The 25,226-nt window shown below is 42.3% G+C and overlaps 1 protein-coding gene across 1 annotated transcript in view; it reads right to left on the bottom strand.

The window, feature by feature from the left end:
- HECW1 (HECT, C2 and WW domain containing E3 ubiquitin protein ligase 1) overlaps positions 1-25,226 on the bottom strand; it is a gene marked incomplete at its 5' end in the record, with an annotated part of 389,530 nt that overhangs the window by 76,008 nt on the left and 288,296 nt on the right. Inside the window, 3 exons of the mRNA XM_030203827.1 lie at positions 1,597-1,749; positions 10,613-10,726; positions 19,361-19,481. Of these exons, the coding sequence (XP_030059687.1) occupies positions 1,597-1,749; positions 10,613-10,726; positions 19,361-19,481 (388 nt within the window). The remainder of the gene's footprint in view (positions 1-1,596; positions 1,750-10,612; positions 10,727-19,360; positions 19,482-25,226) is intronic.

Raw genomic sequence — 25,226 nt, forward strand, 5'->3', positions numbered from 1 at the left:
TGTTAAATGCTCCCCGGTCTCAACCTAATTAATGATTTTTTTTAACAGTACTTATAAATAGTAAGTCTGATTGTTATGCACCTGATACTCATAATGACTGTTTTGGTGGCCCTTTACTAGGTGAAAACATCAGAATACAGTGAGTCCCTATAACCAGCCCATCCAAATGACACAATGATTACTATTTAGAAGTAATTACTATTCTAACCTATGAAACCAATGCTTCCTCTTTGTATGTCTGTATGCTGCACAAGCCGGCATGTTGAAAAATAAAAGTGAGATCAAATAAAAATACCACCAACAATAAAGAACGACAATGTGGATAGAGATGCTCATAGATTTGCTTGCTTTATTTGGGTAACGGGGAAGATGGGTGCATGGAGGAGAGGGAAAGGAGGACTAAACTCATGGGCTTCAGCTGTCTCAATCTAACCACCTTGGTCAGCTCTTTTCTACTTGCTCCCTTAGTTCTGGCTCCCAGTTTCTCTGCCTTCTTCAATTTTATGGGCCGCCAGACGCATGAGTGAGCACACTTGACTTAAGCGGCTCCGGAAGTTATCCCTCTGTTTCAGCGTCCCGCCTATGTGGGACAGGAAATTGCAGCAGAGGGAAAGCTTCTGAGCCACCAAAGGCAGTATGCTTACCTCACTCACACTGCCGGTGGCCCGGAAAATTTAAGGCAGCAGCACTGCAGGGAAAGGAGAAGGAGAGAGCTGACCAAGGTGGTTAGATTGAGAACAGGAGACAGTATGATGGCTGAAGCAGGGAGCGAGATAGCAGTCAGTAGTGCCCAAAACGTAGGCACTTGACTGGCCACCAGAGTTGGGGAGCCTGAGGCTGGAATGGGGAGGCCTGGGCCCCCAAAGCCTCCCTATAGCTACGCCACTGCTGTGGATGTAACAAATTCCATAATTTTGGCCCAGCAATATGAAAAATTAGAAGATCTATACTCTTCAAGTCTAACAGAGTGAAATAAGGGAAGATCCAAAACGCCAGGATAAATGTTTTTTTTATCCTAGCCCTATCCATACATCTTAAAATCTGTGGATAAGGAATTTATACATTTAGGGCTAGTTTCTATAAATGGTACAAAAAAAAAGCTAAGTACTATTCTAAAGTTAGGTGCGGTTTTATAGAACAGTGCTTGAGTCCCAGGGGTCGTGCTTAAATTTAGGCGAATCTATTTGCACCAACGAAAATATGGTGCAAATACCCGCACCTAAATTTTGCCGAGGAGTCCCCTTATTCTATAATTGCACATGTAACAAAAAACCACACCCACAATCTTCCCACGAACCACCCATGACCCTCCCATTTAAGTGCCCCCTTTTTCTGGACACGTGCAAAATTTAGGTGCAGATCACTTGCCTAAATTTATGCGTGTATATCTTAATTGATTCCAATTAGTGCCAATAATAGATTGTAAAAAAGCAAATTAAGAGGAATGCGCAATTTGGGTGCACGTCAAATTTTGCATGCGCATATCAAAGCAACCTTATAGAATTAGGGGGTTACTGGCTGCTGATAAATGTATAACTTCCTTTGACAATCGACCTGTTCATTTTGAACAATAATAAAAAAAGAACAAGACTTTACCATTCAAGGTGATTTTCCACAAATGCAGACATGGGGCTGATCTGTACAGTGTATGTGTCATTGGCTGAATATTCAAAGAGGCCATAGTAAGGATTGAAAAGCTCCTGAGATAGAAGGAAGAAGAACTCCCGGGATGGACCACTGTAGTCCAGGCTGGAAAATAAAGCAAGACATCAAAACCAGGACTTTATTTCAGTGTCTATGTTTTATAAAGCAGGGCCTTGTTTCCATGCTTGCTTCTTATAAAACAGAGTTTTATTTCCATGCCTACTTCTTATAAACCAGAGGTTCTCAACTCAGCCCTCAGGATACTAGCCGTTAAGCCTGTAACAACTGGCTAGTTTTTTGTTTTCCTATGCCCCCCCTCCCCCGGGTCCACCAACCCTGCTCTCTCCCCCAGCGTGTTTCCCTCAGTTCCGCCCCCTCCTTCCCTCCCTGCTCCCTCCTCCTCCGATTTCCACGCCCATGTCCAAGCCCTCCTCCCTATTGGGCTGTACTGCTGGTGGAGGCGGGGCTTGGACTTCTACACTCTTAGCGTTCTGAGTGCCTCTACTGCGCATTTGCAGGTGAGTTGGTCACTTGCCGTTTATATGTTTGATAGTTAAGTCAGTCAGGTTTTCAGGATATGCACAATAAATATGCATAACATAGATCTGAATACAATGAAGGTAGTGCTTGCACATTTATTTCATGCCTATTCATTGCGAGCATCCTGAAAACCTGACTGGCTAGGTGTTCTGAGGACTGAGTTGAGAACCACTGTTATAAACCAGGGCTTTGTTTCCATGCCTCTTTCCTATAAACTCACTACCCAAAGATCTGAAACTCACAGAAAACTACCTACAATTCAGAAAAAACCTGAAAACACATCTTTTCAAGAAGTCTTTCCCCCCTGGATTTGCCTAATCCCACACCACCATACATCATGAAAAGTTCAGAAATGGAAAACAATAATATTAACCTCTCTCACAATATGCTAATATACCAACCTAAGCGTTTATTGTACTTCTGTATTATATACTAGACTTCTACAAATCTAAATTTTGTAACAGCCTTTTTAGCAATATGTAAGCCACATTGAACCTGCCATACGGTGGGAAAATGTGGGATACAAATGCAATAACTAAATAAATAAACCAGGGCATTATTTTCATGTTTACTTCTTATAAACCAGGACTGTGTTTTCATATCTACCTCTTACTTCAGCCTCCTTTTTCTGATCTCACCATTCCCAGGCAGATATATTAATTGTAATGGTGTTTAAGTCAGTGTGGAATTCGGACAATGTTGACAGGCAAGATGGCAGATATTCCCACATGCACTTGGGAACCTGCCACGGAGAGGCCACCACCCTCCTACAGCTGAGCTGAGCGCCAGTGCTGCCGATGTTCTCATGGACCTGCCTGATTCAGGATAGCCCCAAACAAGACTTAGCTCCTGCTCCATTCAAGTATCACTGCCTCAGAAATAGGAATAGAAATTTAGGCTCCTCCTGTCTTCGCTGGAGACAGCCGACTGAGCTGAACCAGCCTGCAGGCCAAGCCCCTGACTGCTTGGTTGAATGTATATGGTTACTAGGAGTGCTTGGCCCACATCCCCGCTGACTGTCAGGGGAATGAAAGCAATTCTCCTGACTGTCCTCCAGGTCCTGAAGAAGAGAGTTCATCTCAGTCTTCTTTTTTTTATTCCAGGGCCTGACAACCAGTGTGCAACTGGGAAGGAGATGGGAACACAGAATGGATATGGGGGTGGGGGATGTACCCTGCACTAGCTGCTCATTAGAACTCTGGTTGCTCCCACTGTCCCCCCCTCCCTCCAAGGCTAGGCCTAAAGACTAGAACTTTGAATCCCCAATCATTCTTTCTGATGTAGTCCCATGGGAGCTGGGGCAGACCAAGGCTTGTAGGCTGAGGCTGGGGCCCATGGAGGGAAGTGTTTCCTCCTGCTCCACCAGGACGAAGACCTGTAGGCCAACCCTTGAGAGTTCATTGAACAAGACCCTTGACCATAGGGCCATAGCCTGTATGCATAGGAGACTGGCCTGCAAAATCATCCTGCTGCAGGAGACCATCTGCACCATCTACTGGAGGCAGAGAAATACTGGTTGGTTCCAGGTGGAATTCAGTTTTTCTATGCCTTCATCTTGTGGTTGGTGGGTATAACCCACTTATCAAAATTTCCTTGATTTTCAGGGTTATTTTTCTTAGTTTCATATATTCATTTTAACAGCAATTTATAGCATGCTATATTGTTTTAACATGCACTAATCAACATTAATTTTAGATGAGTGTGCATTAAATCATTTTAGCATACACTGTTCAGTTAGTATTCAGCCCGTGGCAGTCAGTGTTTTTTAAACAGTGGTCACTGTGGGCTTATTCAGAACCAGATATTTAGTGCTGTGCCATACCTGGAAACCGCCACTGAAGATCCAGTTCATCGGTGGCTGCTGGAAATGATCAAGGTGCTGCCAATATTCAGTACCAGTACCCAGACTTGTATCTGGGCAAGTGAAGTCTGCCCTTTCTCCAGTTCAATGTGACCGGATAGTTATCTGGGCACAAGCGAAGAATATTAGGGTGCCAGATAACTTCCGGCTCTGCCTTTGTTCCCCCCCGCCAGACTACCCCAGCATGACCCCGATAGAGGTGGGCAGTCTGATCAGATATTCAGCGGCCCTGTCCTGTTAACGGCCACTTAATATCTGGCCAAGACTTTACTCCCCAATTACTATCGACCCATTAATTTTTTAAGGAGCACTAACTAACCAAATGCACACTAACAAAAGCACATCTCTAGCAAATATATTGACCGCTGCAGAAGGTGTACAGGACCTCTAGTTCTAAACACGCAGAACTGATTTCTTATATGCCCTGGACTATGGAGTGACCTGGTTACTCGAAGGAGACTTTTGACCTTTCCTGATTTTATCCCAAAGCCCTGTAACATCAGTTGCTATATTTCTTACACCTGCAATTAGCTCTGCAAATGGAAGGACTGGCCTACAGTCAGAAACTGGGTTAGTGGGTTATTGTGCATTAATTTTCATGTGCTGTTTATTTTCTGTTGCCTGAACCTTTATTTCTTTAGGCAAGGAATCAGATTGTGTACATAGGAAGGAATGCTATGACATATTGAGCCACTCCATCTAATATATCAACCTAAGCGTTTATTGTACTTCTGTATTATGTACTAGACTTCTACAAATCTAAATTTTGTAACCGCCTTTTTAGCAATATGTAAGCCACATTGAACCTGCCATACGGTGGGAAAATGTGGGATACAAAAGCAATAAATAAATAAATAAATATATATATATATATAGCTATTGTTTGGTTTGTAATATTTTGAAGTCCTCTTTATGTTGTGCTGATCAGTGTACAGAGCAGTGGCGTAGCCACAGGTGGGCTTGGGTGGGCCAGGGCCCACCCATTTATGGCTCAGGCCCACCCAACAGTAGCACATGTTTAGTGGTAACTGGTGGGAATCCCAAGCTCCGCCAGCTGAAGATTTTCCCCTGATGGTAACAAAAACGCTACTCTCCATGACACCGGCACCTGCGCATGCTTTCAGTGCATGCCTGCTGCCAAGGTGGAAAGAAGCATTTTCCTACCAGCTGAGATAATTTTTTTTTTTGGGGGGGGAGAACACTTGGTGCCCACCCAATTCTTGCCTAGGCCCATCCAAAATCTGTTGTCTGGCTATGCCCCTGGTACAGAGTTGAAATCAGGTCTGAAGTTCATCTGTGCCACTCATTTTATGCCTCTGAACAAGTCACAGCTGAAGAGTGCTAAAACTTATATTGTGATCATTAAACCTGGGACTTTATGTCCATTCAATTCATCTTGGACAAAACATTGCCTATGGCAATGACATTTTAAGAGAAATGGGAGTTGATATATTGCCTTTCTGTGGGTTTTTCAACTACATTCAATGCGGTTTATGAAGTATATACAGGTACTTACAGTGGTGGAAATAAGTATTTGATCCCTTGCTGATTTTGTAAGTTTGCCCACTGACAAAGACATGAGCAGCCCATAATTGAAGGGTAGGTTATTGGTAACAGTGAGAGATAGCACATCACAAATTAAATCCGGAAAATCACATTGTGGAAAGTATATGAATTTATTTGCATTCTGCAGAGGGAAATAAGTATTTAATCCCTCTGGCAAACAAGACCTAATACTTGGTGGCAAAACCCTTGTTGGCAAGCACAGCGGTCAGACGTCTTCTGTAGTTGATGATGAGGTTTGCACACATGTCAGGAGGAATTTTGGTCCACTCCTCTTTGCAGATCATCTCTAAATCATTAAGAGTTCTGGGCTGTCGCTTGGCAACTCGCAGCTTCAGCTCCCTCCATAAGTTTTCAATGGGATTAAGGTCTGGTGACTGGCTAGGCCACTCCATGACCCTAATGTGCTTCTTCCTGAGCCACTCCTTTGTTGCCTTGGCTGTATGTTTTGGGTCATTGTCGTGCTGGAAGACCCAGCCACGACCCATTTTTAAGGCCCTGGCGGAGGGAAGGAGGTTGTCACTCAGAATTGTACGGTACATGGCCCCATCCATTCTCCCATTGATGCGGTGAAGTAGTCCTGTGCCCTTAGCAGAGAAACACCCCCAAAACATAACATTTCCACCTCCATGCTTGACAGTGGGGACGGTGTTCTTTGGGTCATAGGCAGCATTTCTCTTCCTCCAAACACGGCGAGTTGAGTTCATGCCAAAGAGCTCAATTTTTGTCTCATCTGACCACAGCACCTTCTCCCAATCACTCTCGGCATCATCCAGGTGTTCACTGGCAAACTTCAGACGGGCCGTCACATGTGCCTTCCGGAGCAGGGGGACCTTGCGGGCACTGCAGGATTGCAATCCGTTATGTCGTAATGTGTTACCAATGGTTTTCGTGGTGACAGTGATCCCAGCTGCCTTGAGATCATTGACAAGTTCCCCCCTTGTAGTTGTAGGCTGATTTCTAACCTTCCTCATGATCAAGGATACCCCACGAGGTGAGATTTTGCGTGGAGCCCCAGATCTTTGTCGATTGACAGTCATTTTGTACTTCTTCCATTTTCTTACTATGGCACCAACAGTTGTCTCCTTCTCGCCCAGCGTCTTACTGATGGTTTTGTAGCCCATTCCAGCCTTGTGCAGGTGTATGATCTTGTCCCTGACATCCTTAGACAGCTCCTTGCTCTTGGCCATTTTGTAGAGGTTAGAGTCTGACTGATTCACTGAGTCTGTGGACAGGTGTCTTTCATACAGGTGACCATTGCCGACAGCTGTCTGTCATGCAGGTAACGAGTTGATTTGGAGCATCTACCTGGTCTGTAGGGGCCAGATCTCTTACTGGTTGGTGGGGGATCAAATACTTATTTCCCTCTGCAGAATGCAAATAAATTCATATACTTTCCACAATGTGATTTTCCGGATTTAATTTGTGATGTGCTATCTCTCACTGTTACCAATAACCTACCCTTCAATTATGGGCTGCTCATGTCTTTGTCAGTGGGCAAACTTACAAAATCAGCAAGGGATCAAATACTTATTTCCACCACTGTATTTGTACAGGGGGCAATGGAGGATTAAGTGACTTGCCCAGGGTCACGAACAGCTGCAGTGGAAACTGAACCCAGCTCCCCAGGATCAAAGCCTGCTGTGTACTAACCACTAGGCTACTCCTCCACTCCATTTTACCATCACTAACAACACAGACTATCTTCCTCAGCTAAAAGGCCAAGAAAAGAGCGTCCTTGGTTTATGATTCAGGCCTTATGCTTGATCTTAGCCACGTAAACAAGAAATCTCACCATGTATGTATATGCAGAGACCTCTAGTGGTTCCACTGGTAAATGAATTGACATTGTTAAACCAGCAAACATTCCAGACTTAAGAGTTCACCACTAGTGAACTAAGAGCAGGAGGTCAGGATTCCCCATCAAAAGGAGAGGGAAGTTATGAATTTACAATAATACAGCTTAAGGCCAATTTTTGTCTTTGGCTGGCTAAGCCACTATCCAACACTAGTGGGCTTTAGCTAGTTTTGCCAATACACCACAACAGTGTGCCTGAAATAAGGAGATCAGAGGGCATAGGCAGCCTCAGGAGGAATCAGCAAACCTTATCCAACATTAAGAGGAGAAAGGGCATACAATTCAGGATTTGAAATTCTGTGTTTTAGAACAACTTCCTCACAGGAGAGGGGGTCTGGCACACAGATTGTTACAGTGTGAACAAGTTTTTATTTATAAATGGGAAACCTTGACCCCTTTGGGTTTAAATCTAGAAATTGTATGGCAGACGTTTTTGTAAATGGTTTATACATATGAGTGCTATTTCTGGTGTGGATTTACTGTGTTTTGAACATGAATTGATGAGGTATTGGTGTGAATGGATGATTATGTTGTTGTTTTTGGCACAGATTGATGATATACAATGTGGGTTTTGGTGCACATACGCTGGTATTTTGGTTAGTGCGCATGCATCGGCGCTGAAGTTTGGTGCACTTTTCGGGCTATAAATTAAGCGCACATGTGCTGGCGTTTTTTGCTCTCTTGCTGTTCTGCCATAGTGTTCCTTTGAGGTTAGTGGAGCTGCCTTGTGACACTGCAAGTTTTAATCAGTTTTTAATTATATGTGTATTTTGTTTTCATTTATTGTGGTTTCTGTTCATATTATTATTTTTGTTTTGTTTTAGCTGAAAGCTCCCTCATGAAGCTGTGAAGGGTGAAACCGGTTGGAGCAGCAGCAGCTATGGCAATTGAGTCCTTTTGATGTACCACCATATTTGATGGTTGGAATGGACTCTCCATTATTCCGGGAGAGTTTGTAACCTTGATTTGAATATTCTTGACATTTGGAATTGTTGGGGAAATATAAAGGATTAATAAAGTTTGTTTTTGTTTGTAGTTTTTTGTTGTTTATTTGTTATGACACCACCTTCTGCTTGCCATTTCAGAACATACATGTATAAGTTTCAACACAGATATTTATGTGTGCCATTTTAGAAACCTACAAGTCGATATATACTCAATTAAAAACAGAGCGCACAATCATTTGTCAGAATAATTTTGGAGACAGGTAAACAGGGGAATTATGGGGGCAACTTCCTCTAATTCATCCTGTAGTGCACTACCCAAAATGAGTGCTTTCAAAAATTCCCGGGAACAGTTGTAAATTCCGATGTCCAAAACAATGAGCAGAGACACGCATTCCCCTTCTGAAACGGGGAATGCACAAGTATATTTTGGCCCCACCCTAGTCCTGCCCCCTTGCCACATACACATACTTGCAATTTGCATGTGTATATCTCTGCTTTCTAAAATTGGGGTTTCCGTGTTTTTGCAGGTAATAAACAGAAATAAAACAAAACCAATAAAAGATAATAAGATGATACCTTTTTTTATTGGACTAACTTAATACATTTTTTAATGAGCTTTCGAAGGTAACCCTTCTTCAGATCAGAAATTCAGGGGCCCTTTTACAAAGGCGTGGGAGGGCCTACGTGCATATGGTGCGCGTCAAATCAGCACCACCACTCAGCTAGCGTGTAAGCCGGGCAGTAATTCCGAATTTGGCATGTGCCGAATCCCGCGGTAGAAAATAATTTCTACTGCGGGCCACTTACCCAGTGGTAAACAGCCCTTTCTCTGAGATGCAGTAAAAAACAGCCCAGAATGCACCCAAAAGATGCGCTTGCACTACCGCAGGCCTTTTTGTTTTACTGCGGCTTAGTAAAAGCACCCCTTAGAAATGAGCTAATGATGACATATATCAGAATATATCTGTGAAACATAAAAGCATTCCAATGACAGTCTCACGGGGAAGGTAGGGGTGGGAGGGGAGGGGGAGGTAAGAAACAGGGAGAGATGGATGGGTGATCAGAGGGTGACAAAGCAGTATATGTTTATGGTTTCTAATGTAATAGGAAACCCAGATCTTTGTTAAGTCCTGTCTTGTGGGTGCCAAAATATTTCATCATTTTAATTTCAAAGATTTTATGTTCCTGGATGTTTTTTTTTTAATTTCCTTTTAGTATTCTCACCATAAAGTCATTAGTGCAGTGCTTCGGTTTGGCGAAATGCTGTCCTACAGAGGTGTCACCCTGGTTAAACACTGGTTCTGATGTGTGGTTTGTGTAGATTCCATCTCATCATAAGTAATTAGCCTGTCTCTCCAACATAGCATCCTTTTTCACATTTTTTGCATTGAATAATATACACTACATTTGAAGACGAGAATGTGTAGGATCCCTGTGTGCTGAATGTTTTTGCAATATGCACATGTATGTAAATGCCACTATTGACACATGCAAATTATGACGGGCTTCTAACCACCTATATGTTTGTAATGAGCCAGTGCTGTTACTTCGGACTATTCTGCAATGCCAACTGATCATTGCAGTTCTTAAAACTGCTCTCCATGACTGATTAAGTTAAAACATGCCATGAACTGACCATTCTTAAGTAGAGGCTTTTATTTCCAGTTCTTGAGCTTATACGATATGCCTGGTGTTTAAAACAATTGAAATATGTAAATTTGCTTAGCTCACAAACCAAATGTATGCAAGTATGTAAATATCTCATATAGAGTGGCTTGGGGGTGGGGTGGAGGTTGCAATTTGGGAACTATTGGTGCAATGCACGTCTGTTAAGTGCTGACGTTTCTTTTGTGGGAAAGACCACAGGAAAGGTGATGCACAGGTTTGTTTGTGGTTTTTTTTAAAGTAAGAAACTGAATAACAATCACTTTAACAAATCTTTGAAATAAACAAAAAGGTGACCCAGAACTAAAAGAAACTGATGTACAGACCAGCTGATATTTTAAAGGCTGTATTAAGTGCGGATGTAACACATTTTATGAAGGGCTTTCTCCTATTCTGTGATGTTAGTAAAAGCCTTTGTAAATGAAGCCTTCATTGTTATTCCAAAGAGCATATATAGAACTATCAAATAGAAGTATTTGAAAAACTACACCCTTCCCCTTCAAAATTATGCCTATTTTAAAAAGAGGTGCTTACCCTTCCTCGCCAACGAACGTTATATAGAGTTTATTCCTCTGCAGCTCCTTGCGAGAGTAAGCCATCACCTGATTGAATGTGCCCTCTAGCAAGTGGTCACGCCGTATGATTAACCTGTGAATGAAATGGGAAGAAAAAAAAAAGTGTATTAATTAGCTCTGTTGAATACTACATGACAGGAGAGAAGAGGCTAAACCTTCATCACAAATATAATCTCTATCTGATAAAAACAGACACTCCCTAAAACCACAGTCTTATTTTTAGTTTCTTGTATGGACATCTTCCCAAAATATGACTTATTTGTGGTATAATACCTAAAGAATGACTACAATGCATGGTCTTGTTCAGGGGCGTAGCTACGTGGGGGCAAGGGCCCCCAGATTTGGCCCTGGCCCCTGCCGACCCTTTTGACCCCCCCTTCCCGCCGCCGCTAACCCTACCCTGCCACCGCCATCGGGTACCTGTGCTGGTGGGGGTCCCCAACCTCCCCCCCCCGCCAGTCGAAGTCCTCTTCAGCCGGTCTCTGGGCCGGCACGTTGCTGTAGCTGATGTGGAAGCCTAGGATTCTGTTTCTGTGTGAGTCGTCCTGACGTCCTGCACGTTCAACGTGCAGGACGTCAGGACGACGCACACAGAAGAAACAGAATCCTCGGGGGGTTGGTGATATTCAGACCAGTATCCAGATAACTACTTGGATAAAGTTAAAACAGCATTTTTGCTGTATCTGGATAGTTATCTGGTTAGTGGAATGAAATTTACTGCTAAGGTACTTCCTGGTTCCATCTTACCTCTGCCCCTAAACCTCCTTGGCACTACCTGGATAGTGCTGCTAAAAAATCTGAACAGACAACCTCAGCATTATCCAGACTTTGTGTGAGGAGCCGGTGAGGGACTTTTCCAGGTAGGAGTTGTTCCTACACTGATAAGTCCTCCTGAATGCTGATCCCCCCCCCACACCCCGATTTTAACTTTTCCCAGTTACCTGCTCATTCAGAAGTCCTACCTGACTCTCCTGTGCTGCAGTCTTAGCCACCATCCATTCCCTTTCCCAGGTCTGTCCAACCCTGCCAGCCTTTATCTCCACCCACTCCTTCCCTCCAAAACTTCAATCTTGACCCCTGACCTCTAAAACAGCAACCCCAATTTTTCTACCCTAACCCAGAGATCCCTCCACAGACCCCCTTATCTCCACAAAGGGCAAGAGCAATAGGCACTTGGCTTTACCCTGTTGGCATCAATTTCAAAGTGGCATTGGCTGACCTGAGGCTCTTCTTTATCCCACATCACCAATGGTACTGCAGGTACTTCCTTATTCCCTGACACAGGAAAGAATTGATTAGAATGGATACAACAGCAGACCTGTGGCTCTCTGTGCCCCTGGGATTCATAACTCAGCAGCTGCTGGAGAGATGATGAGGAGATTAAGGCTGAATAGGGGTGAATATTGGAGGAGATGGAGATGTTGCAAAGGAGTGAAAATTGGGAGGTGAAGATGTGGTTGAAAGCTGGATGCCCTCTTCACATAGGAAGTGATCTTTTGCTTCTTCCTGCCTTTTGTGCTGTCCTTTGCTATGATGCAACTTGCTCTGATTTGGTCTCTGATAATACACTTTGGTCCAATTAGTCCTCTGAAAATGTATCTTCTCTGATTATTGCCCTGTACCTATTTTAACCTGGAAACTCCACTCTACCCTGCCATTGTGTAGGTCTCTCATGTGAGTTTCTAGGTCTCGTACTTCCTTGGCTATTCTTCTTTGCTGATCTCTGCTTATCTTTTGGTTCTGATCATCTTCCACCTGTCCTCACTGTGCTTGTTCCTGTCTGCTGCTTCGGTATCATTCCTGTCTGTTGGTACTGTTCTGTCGAGGTTGACCACATTCTGGAAAAGTTCTCCTGCACATCTCCAGCCACTTCTTAATATCTGGTGACTGGCATTTATGCTTACTTTGTGAGGAACACCTTGTGTTCATGTTATAAATCCTGGCAACCTCCAAGTACTGGAGGGATCAACCCAAAAGGAAAGGAAGCTGCTAAAGGTGAGCAGGCACAACCTAGGCTTGGAATCCCTAGTGTTGCTCACAGCACTGCTGCCCAGTTGTGATACTGGGGGATGGCAAGGAGAAGGTGAATAAGCAAGATGCATATGCACCACAGTACAAGATAAGGGGGACGCACTGAAACAGCAAAGGCGAAACATGTGTCGGCACTCATCCCCCGCTATAGTGATATTCAAGATAAGTAATCCAAATCTTTTGAGTATATAAATATATTAAGTTACTTATTGTAACTCATTTCTACATACTATGACGAAGTTATGATAAAGTTACAAAATTTATATGAATCAAAAAATTGTAAAAATTAAGAATGAAGTCAGACTGATGACGAAATAAGGTGTTTCACCTACTTTCACAATAGGGGTTTTTCCTCCCAGTGGAAGGTCACCTCTGATGGTCCGTTAAATCACAATATACAATTGTTTAAATTTATGCAGTGATAATATTTTGTAAGGAGGAGGTGAATGCCATCTCCTTCCATATCTCCCTGAATTCAACAATGCAAACTTGGAAAGTTTGGTAGTTTTTTCTCTTACAATCTACAATGTCACGTGTTCAGCTGAAAGTGAGAGTGGACCAGGGTTAAGGCATGGGGAAGTTGAGGGGATGAGAGATGGCCAGTATAGGGGTGCAGGTTCATGAGAGCTAATGGAAAGGGTTCAAAGAGATCTGGAGGGGTAAATGTGTGAAAGTTAAAGGTGGTGATAGAGATGAGGGGGTGAAAGAGAGCCAGATATGATGCTGGGGCAGGGGTAAGATTGTGATAGAGGATATGTTTGACAGAAAGCTGGAGATTGTGAAGAGGAAAGGAGGCTGACAGATCCTGAAGTAGTGAAGTGGCAGAGGATGGAGCACTGGCAAAGAGCCATAACCAGTGACAGGGCAATGAGGGTTAGAAAGAGCCAAAGCTTATGATGATGAAGACAGAATGACAGAATCAGAGGTGGTAAAGGGGAGATGGTGACAAAGAGCCAGATGTTACATGAAATGAAAACGAGGAAGAAATAGCATCTAGAGATACACTGCATGTATAGAGATGTTTCAATATATTTTAAGATGGTTCAGCTAATTTTGTCAAATTCCAGATTTGTCCTGCTAGACACAGCAAAGGAGGAAAACGTTCTTGGCAAAGTGTCAAGAAGTAATAGCATTGTGTGCTCGCTTTCATCTTTGTTTTCCTTGTAGATTTGTTGTGTATTTAAGAGAGGAAACATATCATATTTTGATCCTGTACAATTACATGCTTTTCCTAGGGCTCCTTTTACCAAGTAGCGGTAAAAGGATCCCTGCAGTGGCATTGCTGCATAGCTTTACTGCACACCAAGGCCACCTTTTACTGCTGGGGGTAAAAGGCTCTTTTCTTTGAAGGAGAAGGAAATGGCTGTGCACTAAGCAAAGGCATTTGCATCAACAGAGCTTGAAGTTGGGGGGGGGGGGGGGGAGAAGTCCAGAGCCCAAAGTGAGGGGGCACATTTTGGCCCACCTCCCCGCCGCTCCCCCCCTACTGCAATGTCACATACTTTGGCAGGGGTCCTCAACCTCCGCCAACTGAAGCATTTCTCCAGAACTGCTTTCCTTACATTGCCTGCTCTACTACCCCTCGTGATGGGCATGCTTGATTTCCAACAGTGGCCAATCCAGGTTACAAGTACCTGCAAGATCCCAAAACAGCACAATACATTTTATGCTGCTTATCCTAGAAATAAGCAGTAGATTTTCCCCAAGTCCATTTTAATAATTTCTTATGGACTTTTCTTTTAGAAAACTATTCAAACCTTTTTTAAACCCCACTAAGATAACTGCTTTTACTAGATTCTCTGGCAACGAATTCCAGAGTTTAATTACATGTTGAGTGAAGAAATATTTTCTCCAATTTGCTTTAAATTTACTACTTTGTAGCTTCATTGTGTGCCCCTAGTCCTAGTATTTTTGGAAAGAGTTAACATGTGATTCACGTCTACCTGTTCCACTCCACTCATTATTTTATAGACCTCTATCATATCTCACTTCAGCAGTCTTTACTCTAAGCTGAAGAGCCCTAGCCACTTTAGCCTTTCCTCATAGGGAAGTTGTCCCATCCCCTTTATCATTTTCATTGCCCTTCTCTGTACCTTTTCTAATTCCACTATATCTTTTTTGAGATGTGGTGACCAGAATTGCACACAATATTTGAGGTGCGGTCACACCATGAAGTGATACAAAGGCATTATAACATCCTTATTTTTATTTTCCATTCCTTTCCTAATACTACCTAACATTTTATTTGCTTTTTAGCCGCTGCCGCACACTGAGCAGAGGGTTTCAACGTATCATCAATGATGACACCTAGATCCCTTTCCTGGTTGGTGACTCCTAGTGTGGAACCTTGCATTACGTAGCTATAGTTCAGGTTCCTCTTTCCCACATGCATCACTTTGCACTTGCTTTCATTAAACTTCATCTGCCATTTGGACGCCCAGTCTCATAAGGTCTTCTTGGAATTTTTCACAATCCTCTTGTGATTTAACAACTTTGAATAACTTTGTCTGTCATCAGCAAACTTAAATTACCTCACTAGTTACTCCTATCTCTAGATCTTTTATTATGTAGGGATGGGAGTAACTAGTGAGATATTTACGTGGAGACTCATTTTCAAAGCACTTAGACTTACAAAATTCCACAGTAACCCATGGAACTTTGTAAGTCTAAGTGCTTTGAAAATATACCTTGTTACTCAGTTATGCTAGTAATTTATAACAGAATCTAGGCATCTATCACGTGACTTTCAGGCACCTAAGTGGGGGTGCCCAGTTGTTGGAATTGTCCCTTTAATGTCACTTAAGTAATGGAAAGACATGATGAGTAAGGTTATATCTCTTTAGGGACCTGAAAATAAAGATATTGTCTATGCTGTATGATAACTTAGTAGATATCCTTATACACTGAACTGCCTGCTGCCTTTAGTGAGGAAAGGTTATGTTATGTTATGTTATGTTATGCTACATGATTCTTCTATTCCGCAATGACAGTTAATAGCTCTGTGCAGATCACATGGAGGGGCATAATCTAACGTGAACACCCATCTCCATGGGTGTCTATGTCCGAAAACGGGTATGTGAAGAGGTGGGACAGACCGTATTATCGAAAAAGATGGGCGTCCATCTTTCTTTTCGAAAATACGGTTTGGACGGACCAAATGCCATGGATTTGGTCCCTTCTGAGATGGGCGTTTTTTTTTTAGCGATAATGGAAACTAAAAACGCCCAGCTCAGAAACGTTCCAATCCAAGCTATTTGGTTGTGGGAGGGACAAATGTACACTACCATAGCTCTTAGGGGTGAAAGGGGCAACTACATATGGGTACAGTGGGTTTTAGAGGCCTCCCATTTACCACCACAAGTGTTACGGGTGGGGGGATGGGCCTGGGTCTGCCTGCCTGAAGTGCACTGCAGTACCCACTAAAAGTGCTCCAGGGACAGGACTTGTTGCTGGTGTATAATCTTGGCACAGCAGTTCACACCTGAAGACTAATCTCGCAGAAAACGTCCTTTATTTGAATAAGCACCTTTACTCATAGTTAACTGCAGATCAGAGGTTGTGCCCCACTGGCAACGAGTCTCGCTGGTACTGAGATTAGTAGTAGGTCCGAGCTGGCAGAATGGTGTACAATGCCCTCTTTCAGCAACATTCAAGGTAATAACTAATGTTCTCTAACGTGGGTAACACATGAAAGGGATCTAAAAGTGTCTTACACAAATGGCCACTACCTCATGGACTACCAGAAACAAAACAGGACACACTCTGACCCAGTAAGCAGAGGGAAAAGCACCATGGGAGTATAGCCTACCAACTACCAACATCATGAGCATTTAGCATAAGCTAGTGGAATCACGGAGCCCATTACCCTACACCCACCACGATGCATTGCTGATGTGACTCTGCAGTGCCCTTAACAGAAAAGGTGTCACACTCACCCGAGACCCACATCAGAACCAGGGAAAGCCTGTCAGAAGATAGAACACATTCTGCTGTCATGGAGGTGGGTATGGCATTTGAGGCTGGCATACAGGCTGGGAAAAAAAGTTTGTAAAGTGGGTTTTTTTGGTGGGAGGGGGTTAGTGACCACTGGGGGAGTCAGGGGAGGTCATCCTTGATTCCCTCTGGTGGTCATCTGGTCAGTTGGGGCACTTTTTTGGGACTTGGACCTGAAAAAAAAGGGTCCAAATAAAGCGGACCAAATTCTTGTCAAAAACGCCCTTCTTGTTTTGATTATCAGCTAAAGACGCCCATCTCTCCTCGGCTGATAACCACACCCCAGTCCTGCCTTCGCCACGCCTCCGACACGCCCCCGTGATCTTTGTTCGTCTCCGCGATGGACTGCAGTTGAGGACCCCAAAAATCGGGTTTCGATTATACCGATTTGGGTCAAAATATGGGCGTCTTTCTCTTTCGAAAATAAGCTGGATGGTCAAGTCAACAGGACCATTCATCCTGGAATTACAATAGCATATAGATATATAATTATATTTAAAATATTTTACGAAGAAGTAGGTTTTAAGAGTTTTGTGGAATATTATATAGTTTGCTATAACTTGAACTGACATTGGTAATGAATTCCATATATAAGCAGCTTGATAATACAAAGAAGAGTTAAATATTTTAAATTTTTTTAACCTGTTTAGGTGATGGAAAACAGAGTAGCATTTGATTATGAGCACCATTAGAAAGAAGTGTTACCTAATCAACTAAATACGATTGATCCTCACCATACAAAATACGAAAAACTATGGTGCAAAGTTTGAATTTTAATCTGGCATGTTCAGTCAACTAATGTAGCTTCTTAAGCAATGGAGAAACGGAGTCTAAGCGTTGAGCAGAATATATCAATCTGGCGGTCGCATTTTGTACCAACTGCACTCATCTTGTTAGAGTTTTAGAACAGCTTATATAAACAACATTGCAGTAATTCAATCTGGACAAAATCAAAGCCTACACCACCAGTCTAAATTTTTCTGTGTCAAAGTATTTGCAAATCGCTTTTAATTTTTTTAGCATGTAAAAAGACTTGCTAACAAGAGGCTTTACTTGATTAGAAAATGTCATAGAGCAATCCACATCTACGCCCAAGATTTTTAAACAGTGTTCGAAGATGAAAGTATTAGAACCTATAGAAAAGTATTGAGATAGTTCTATAGAGTCTGATGGACACAAGCATAAAAATTTAGTTTTATCGGGGTTCAATTTTAGTCAGTTGCTCACAGTCCATTTTCAATTGTTTGTACACAGGAATTGATGTTATATAAGGTAGTTAAGCAATCCCTAGAATTGGAAACAACATTGTAATGTCACCTGCATATATGTAATATGGAACTTTTATAAAGACTGTAGCAAGATATTAAATAGCAATGAAGTCAAGGGCGAGCCTTGTGGAACCCCACAACCCGGGCTCCAGCAAGCAGAGAAAATACTATCTTTATGTACTCTATAGCTATGGGTTGACAAAAATTCCTCAAACCAAGCCAGCACCCTGTTGCTTATTCCGATATAAAGCACATGATCATACTGAATCACTGTTGCTTTATGCCCTTGACTTAGTAGAGCTTTACCATACATAAAAATGAGTGGAGGACTAGCCTAGTGGTAAGTGCAGCAAACTCTGACGCTGGGGAACTGGGTTCCTTGTGACTCTGGGCACGTAACTTAACCCTCCATTGCCACAGGTACAAAATAAGTAGCTGTATATAATATGTAAAACTGCTTTGATTGTAACCACAGAAAGGCAATATATCAAGTCTCATTCCCTGTCCCTTAGTACTGTTTCTGTGCTATGGTTCTTGCAGAACCCTGACTAAGATAAATGTAAGATTTGTTTTTTGAAATAGTCATCTGTTTAGAAATAAAACCTTCCATAATCTAAGTAAACAGATGCCACTGGGTGGTAATTACTAGATAACACAGATTTACATTTGGGTCCTTCGGGATACGTGTTAAGACAATTTCTCTACCATTATTTGGAAATCTACCTCTAGACAAGCACTGATTGAACCAATTAGTTAAACAAGTCAGAAACCCATCGTTCACATTATCGAATAGATACCCTGGGCATGGGTCTACACTGCAATTAGATTTAGTAAATCTGTTTATTAACCATTTTATTTCAACAGGGGTCATAGGTACAAAATCACTCCATAACCTATCCAATGGAGCACCATTCATATAATGAATTAGCTTGGGCTCTTCTGAAATATTAGCATCCAGTTGTCTTTAAATAATTGCCACCTTTTCTTTGAAATAAGAAGCCAAGGTGGAAGCAGAAGGTAAAGTAATACCATTTTCAGAAGTCAAGTTCAAGTTAGTGATATTAAAAAGGTTATCTACCAATTGAGATAGCCTATGAACATCCAATTGTTAATCGATGCCAGTGAAGGTGGGACTGATTGCATCAACACATTCTTATTTCTTTCATATGATCTTGATATATAAATTACTGACTTGTCAAGAACCAACTGCCATGAAGAGCCAGTGATCCTGCACCTCTTGAACACAAAGCCTTCCAATCTCACTGTGGGTGGCTTACTTTCCCTCTAGAAAACAGCTGGGATCTGGCACAATGAGCTTTCATTCAATACTTCCTGCAGAATGTTCCCTTGTTTTATATCCACCCATTCAACAAACCTTGTCATGGACCTGGGCTGATTAAATGATCCATACTCACTTAATTTTACCTGGACCCTGCCCGTATCCTTTGGCTTCAAGTTTTCGGTAGAAGTTTCTTAGCTTGGCTTCAAAGTCTCTCCTATATGGAGAGGGAGCTCTCGCACTTGCTCGCTGCAGTCCTAGCAGTGAAAATATAAAAGATTCATAACTACTAATGGATTTTTATCTTTCAACATATGAATGATGAAAAACACACTACAAGGCCCTTCTACAAAAAAGCTTTCCGTTTTTTGGCTTAAAGCACTATACTATAACGCAAGATTGTAATATGTGGCAAGCTCAAAACAATCGCTGTATCAAGAAGGGGCATTCTCACTATTTTTTATTGCAGATTTGGCATTAGATTAAAGTGTGGTACCTGCTCCCAGGTAAGTGGTTCCACATTAACCCTATATTAGCTAGTTAGCATATATAAATGCAATATGCTAGCTGGCTAACACTTCCATGCCCGCTCTCCACTTTGTGCACACACAATGCAAAATACCTGCAGGATACCTTATCAGGTCCCGTGATAAGCCCTTTTAAGCTGCAGTAAGCATGTGCTAGTGCGCAATGCAGTTTAGTAAAAGGAGCCCTTAGAATCTTATCCAAACATTTTTACAACTGAACTAAATTACCATCCTTGTCCATGTTCTGTAAAAGCAAATTCCACAGTTAAATTATTTATTTATTTATTAGGATTTATTAACCACTTTTTTTGTATCAATCAAATTTAACAGGTTAACCCCTGCCCCCCACAGCCCCCACCCCCGACCCCACCCCCCTTGGGTGAATCACTTCATAAAAGCAGTTAATGCTTTTATGAAGTGATTCACCCAAGGCAGCATAAAACAAGTACACTGTAGCTTGACACAATTTACATTGTATTAGCAGCATAATAATAGCAGTATGACCATAGGCGGTCGGTGGCCCAACTGTTTGGGGAGGCTAAAGGGGGCGGGGTTATGGGTGGGGCCAGGGGTGGAGCTTAAATCCATAATTGTCTGATAACACACAGAAAAAATAAATAAATAAAAATAAAAGTCACAATTAATACCTTTTATTATATTTAGATATTAGATATGTATCATATGTCAAAGAATAAAGTGGTTGCTCAAAGCATATACTAACCACAATCGCTCAACTGTGTGTTATCAGACAATTATGGATTTAAGCTCCACCCCTGGCCCCACCCCTAACCCCGCCCCCTTTAGCCTACCCAAACAGTTGGGCCACCGACCGCCTATGGTGCAACCTCCAATTGGAGTAGAGGCCAACAAAAAATGCTTTTTTTCAGTATTGGCTGAAACTGAAACTGTCACCAAAACTGTCTGAAAGCTTTCAGCCGAAACTGCAACTGCAACCAAAACTCATCACCTGGTTTCAGCCAACACTAAAACTGAAACCAAAAACTCATGTTTGGTTGTGTGAATGTGAACAGCATAACAGAAGCAAAACACTCTGCAGATCAATACAAGCAAGAGCACAAAGCAGAGGTAGTCCAGAGAATGAGCAGGACCCAGGATTCTCCTTGAATAAATTTATTAATGATTGACCTGACGACCAAGTTTCAGCACTTTTGCCTTCGTCAGAGGTCAACAAATGATCCTTTCGGTTAATAAACTTGTTTGTGGAGAATCCTGAGTCCTGCTCCTTCACTGGACTACTGTTGCTTGTGTGAATGTGAACCATTGAGGGCCACTGCGGATTGTCAGAACTTGAGGTCTGCATCCCTCTACTAAGTCCACACTATCAAAGCCAGATTATAATTTAAATAATGAAAGACTGCATTTTACCTCCAATCCAAATAGCCTCCACACAGAAGGACTACAGCTAATGAAAACTGAAACTAAAAGGCTTGCTGCTTTTACAGTGATTGACTTTGCACCATACTCAGAGTGAGCGCTGACATAATAATTCCAAAGAGAGGCTAATTCTGTAGGAATTTATCTCCCAAATTTAAATTCCTGCTAAAAGTTTGTATCAAAAGCTTTTATTTGGAGCACACTATTTACCATAGAAACCATTGTGCATGATCATAACAATTATAGTACAAAAAAAGAAAAGAAAAAAGAGTGCCCCCCAAAGACTATCTTAGTCCCTGTGGTCTAGTAGGTGTAGACAGGGCAGGAGTGATTACCCAGTCATGACAGCCATTTTGAGAACAGAGCTGCAATGGGCGGGAGTAACTGGGGATAGCTCTTGCCCCAACTACACGCATAAACTACTAGGGATTGTAAAATAGTACCGGGGGGGGGGGGGGGGGGGTTGGCATACAGGTAGAGGAGGGAAGGCTCTTAAGGGGGTCAAGAAGGAGGGGCAATTCCTGTTTGAGGAGGAAAGGGGAGGAGGGAGGGAGAGAGACAAACTGAACAAAGCACAAATTTTCAGTTTCCACTGAAAACACAGTAATTTTCGTCTGAAACTGAAAATATGGCCCAAAATTAAAATAACCTTTTGGCAAATACCGAAACTGGGCAGAAAAAGAATTTGGGGCCAGTTTTGGCACTGTAACTGAAACTGAAATTTCATCAGCCTCTAAAGTGGAGGTGCTGAAGATAATGACAGCATCTGAATTCAGGATGGCATGGGACAGACAAGGAGGATCTCTGAGGGAGGGACTGTAGAGCTAAGCAGTTGGTGTGGATAGGTAGGTTGGATGGGCCATATGGTCTTTTCTATCATGATGTTCACGATTGCCCAAATTCTATATATTGCACCTTAATTTCTGCACAGGAATTGAAGCGCATTCTACAACAATGAGATTAGCTTAAATTGGTTGACTAGCTAATCAGCGTTGTTAATTGGATGTTAGCAAGCAATTATCAGCACTAATTGGCATTAAGATTTACACACACAACTTACTAAGTGTATTCTGTAATGCAGAGCATGTAAATTCCAAGTTGCATAATTCAAAAGGGGGCGTAGTTATGGGTGTGGAATGGGCAGATCGTGGGCGTTTCTAAAATCTATGTGCATTATTATAGAATACACCTGCTCTGCACCTAATTAAAGCATTGTGATTTATGCCAAGTAAAACATGGCCTAAATGGACGCGATGAAATTTGATCGTGTGGAGAGGTGCTCTGCATATTCTATATATCATGTGGAAATTTAAGCCTAACTCTATAAAATTTAAGCACAGAGAATACGACTAGGAGTATTTTTTTACCGCACAGATTTTTCTGGTGCCATATATAGAATCTAGCTGTATTTCTATATTTCTAGGTCATTGATTCTATGATGGTAATTTTATAACAAGGCACCTGGTTTAAGAAGTGCCTACCTAGGTACTATTTTGCAAAGACACATAGGGGCCGATATTCAGACCACGGGAGTCAGTCCAGCTAACTCACGCAGTCACTGCTAAACCTAGATATTCAATGCTGGCATTGAATATCCGGTTTATTTTGGGGCAGTTAGAAGATAACCAGCTATAGTGATTTTCAGACTTAGCCGGTTATCTAACTGGCCAAAGATATCCTACATATTCACACAGTCAAATATAGCCATTGAAGTGGGGATGAAAATCGGCATAGCCAGTTATCACAGCCGATATAACTGGCTATCTGCTAGCCACTAACTGGTGATATTCACAGGAGATAGCCAGCTCTCTCCCGCTAAACATCGTTGAATAGCTGGTTATGTGGCATTTAACCAGCCAGGTGCCGATCCTGGCCAATTAAATGCTTTTGAATATTGAGAGGATAGTGCCTATGGTGCTCATTTTCAAAGCAGGTGGTGGACATCTCAATATGCCCACAAAAAGGTTGATTTGCCAAAACATCCAAACCTCGATTTTCGAAAGGCAGAAATTGGACATCCTACACTGTAGTTTGTCCAAATAGTAATGGGGTGTATTGTGGGTGTGTTTAGGGCAGGATGAGGGAGAGTCCAAATTTAGGATGTCATACAGAGAAAATTGAACAGGAAGAAGTGTCCAAGTCAAAAAAGAAGGGCATCCTAAGTTGGCCCTCTTTCAATCACATCCAGGGTATAAAAAGGTGCTCTGATTGAGCTGATGACCATTGGCGAGATTAAGGCATGACCCCTCATGAATCTCCCAGTGGTTACTGTCCCCCTCCCTCATCCCTGAAAATGACACCAGCAAGGGAAACTAGGCTCCTTGACAACATCAGGTATTATGGGCTTTCTGAACACAGCAGCAAGCAGGTCTGAAGGGCAGCCTAGTGGTCAGTGCAGTGGACTGTAAAACCAGGGGACTCAGGTTCAAATTCCACTTCAACTCTGTTATTTAATCTTTAAATTGTAAGCCCCCCAGAAACAGATTTACCTACTGTACCTACTGAGGCCTATTGAGGTGGTGCACATTCAGGTATAGTAGGTATTTCTCTGTCTCCAAAGGCTCACCATTTAAAATAACAGAGTTGTAGTGGAATATGAGTGGAATATGGGTGCCCTGGATTAAACCCCATTGCACTGACCACTAAGCTGCAGGGATATCTGTGCGGCCATTTTTCTATAAATGCTGCCAGATAGACGTCCTTGTCCCTGTTTTTTTGGTGTTCATAATTTGGAAGTTTTATCTTGGAAAATGGCTGCTCTCACAAATTTTCAAACAGGAAACCCCAACATTTTACCTGATTGAAAATGGCTGTTAGATGGACGTTAATTTTGGACATTGTAGTGCCAATTCTATAATGGCACTCAGGGATGCCTAAGTCATTAAAGAATACTAGTACAAACCTGCTTTGGAGTTAGGTCAATGTCTGGTGTAAGTGGGTCTACCCTAGTGCACCAATCAACATGCCCAGCTGACAGTATTCTATGAGCTGTACATTGTTTAGTGACACACCCATGGCTCCCTTGCAGTTATGTGCTAAAGCACTTAAGCACTACCTTACAGAATATTGCCTACCGCACTTACACACTTCAATGCCAATTAACGACACCAATGACATATGCGAACGAACGGTGGGTACTTCTAGGCCCTGTTTATAATTCACTTCATTTGAGGTGGCCATTCTGTCATACTCTACAAACAATAATTGCACTATCTTTTTGAGATATTCTCTGACCGATTATATTTCCTGAGGATCTACTCTCACTATCCCACCTATAACTGGCCCTAGTTGAACAAATAACAACATTTAAGTGATTTTCTTTCAAATGGTCACCGACTGGAAATAATGGCGTTGTGGAAGTACAATTTTTTAGCCATACTGAACAAGGGCAATTTCAGGCAACCAATGTACAGTACATGTGTGCACCATTATTTATAATGAACATTGGTTTGATTGTCCTCCAAAGTAGCAAGTGAGAAACAAGACAAAGCACAGAAAAATGCTGTAAAACCTGGTACTGCACTGATTTTGCCCCAGACCACTGTGACACTGCCAAGGTGGTCAGAGGAGATATTCAGTAGCACTGCCCAGTTAGGTACCACTGAATATCACCTTCCAGCCAACTCAGCATGGTTTAACTGGGCAAGAGCCTCTCCTTCCCAGTTAAACCATTTTCAATATCAGGCCCATAATGGATAAAAAGAAAGCTTCTTATTTGGTTTGGTGAAAGTAGATGCCTAGTTGTATCAAATGTAAGGCCTTATACATTTACTTGCTCAAAGGCAGGCCTAAACCAAAGGGTAAGTGGTGGTGATGGTCAGCAGTGAATAAGTATATTCAGCTGATTACAAGTACAGTGGTGCTGCATGTACACAGTCATTTAAAAGTCAAAGCCAGTGTTTAAATAAAAACACTGGGGCCGTTATTCAGCCAACAGGAGGCAGGCCGGCTAAGTCCCGCGGTCGGAGCTGAGCCCGCCTATTCAATGCCGGGCTATTTCCGGTGACCGACATTGAATATCCGGTTTTATTTTGGCTGCTATAATCTTAACCAGATAAGTTAATATTCAGTGCTGGCCAA

Source organism: Microcaecilia unicolor, chromosome 1 (genome assembly GCF_901765095.1).
Source record: "Microcaecilia unicolor chromosome 1, aMicUni1.1, whole genome shotgun sequence".
In the NCBI taxonomy this organism is placed as follows: Eukaryota; Metazoa; Chordata; class Amphibia; order Gymnophiona; family Siphonopidae; genus Microcaecilia; species Microcaecilia unicolor.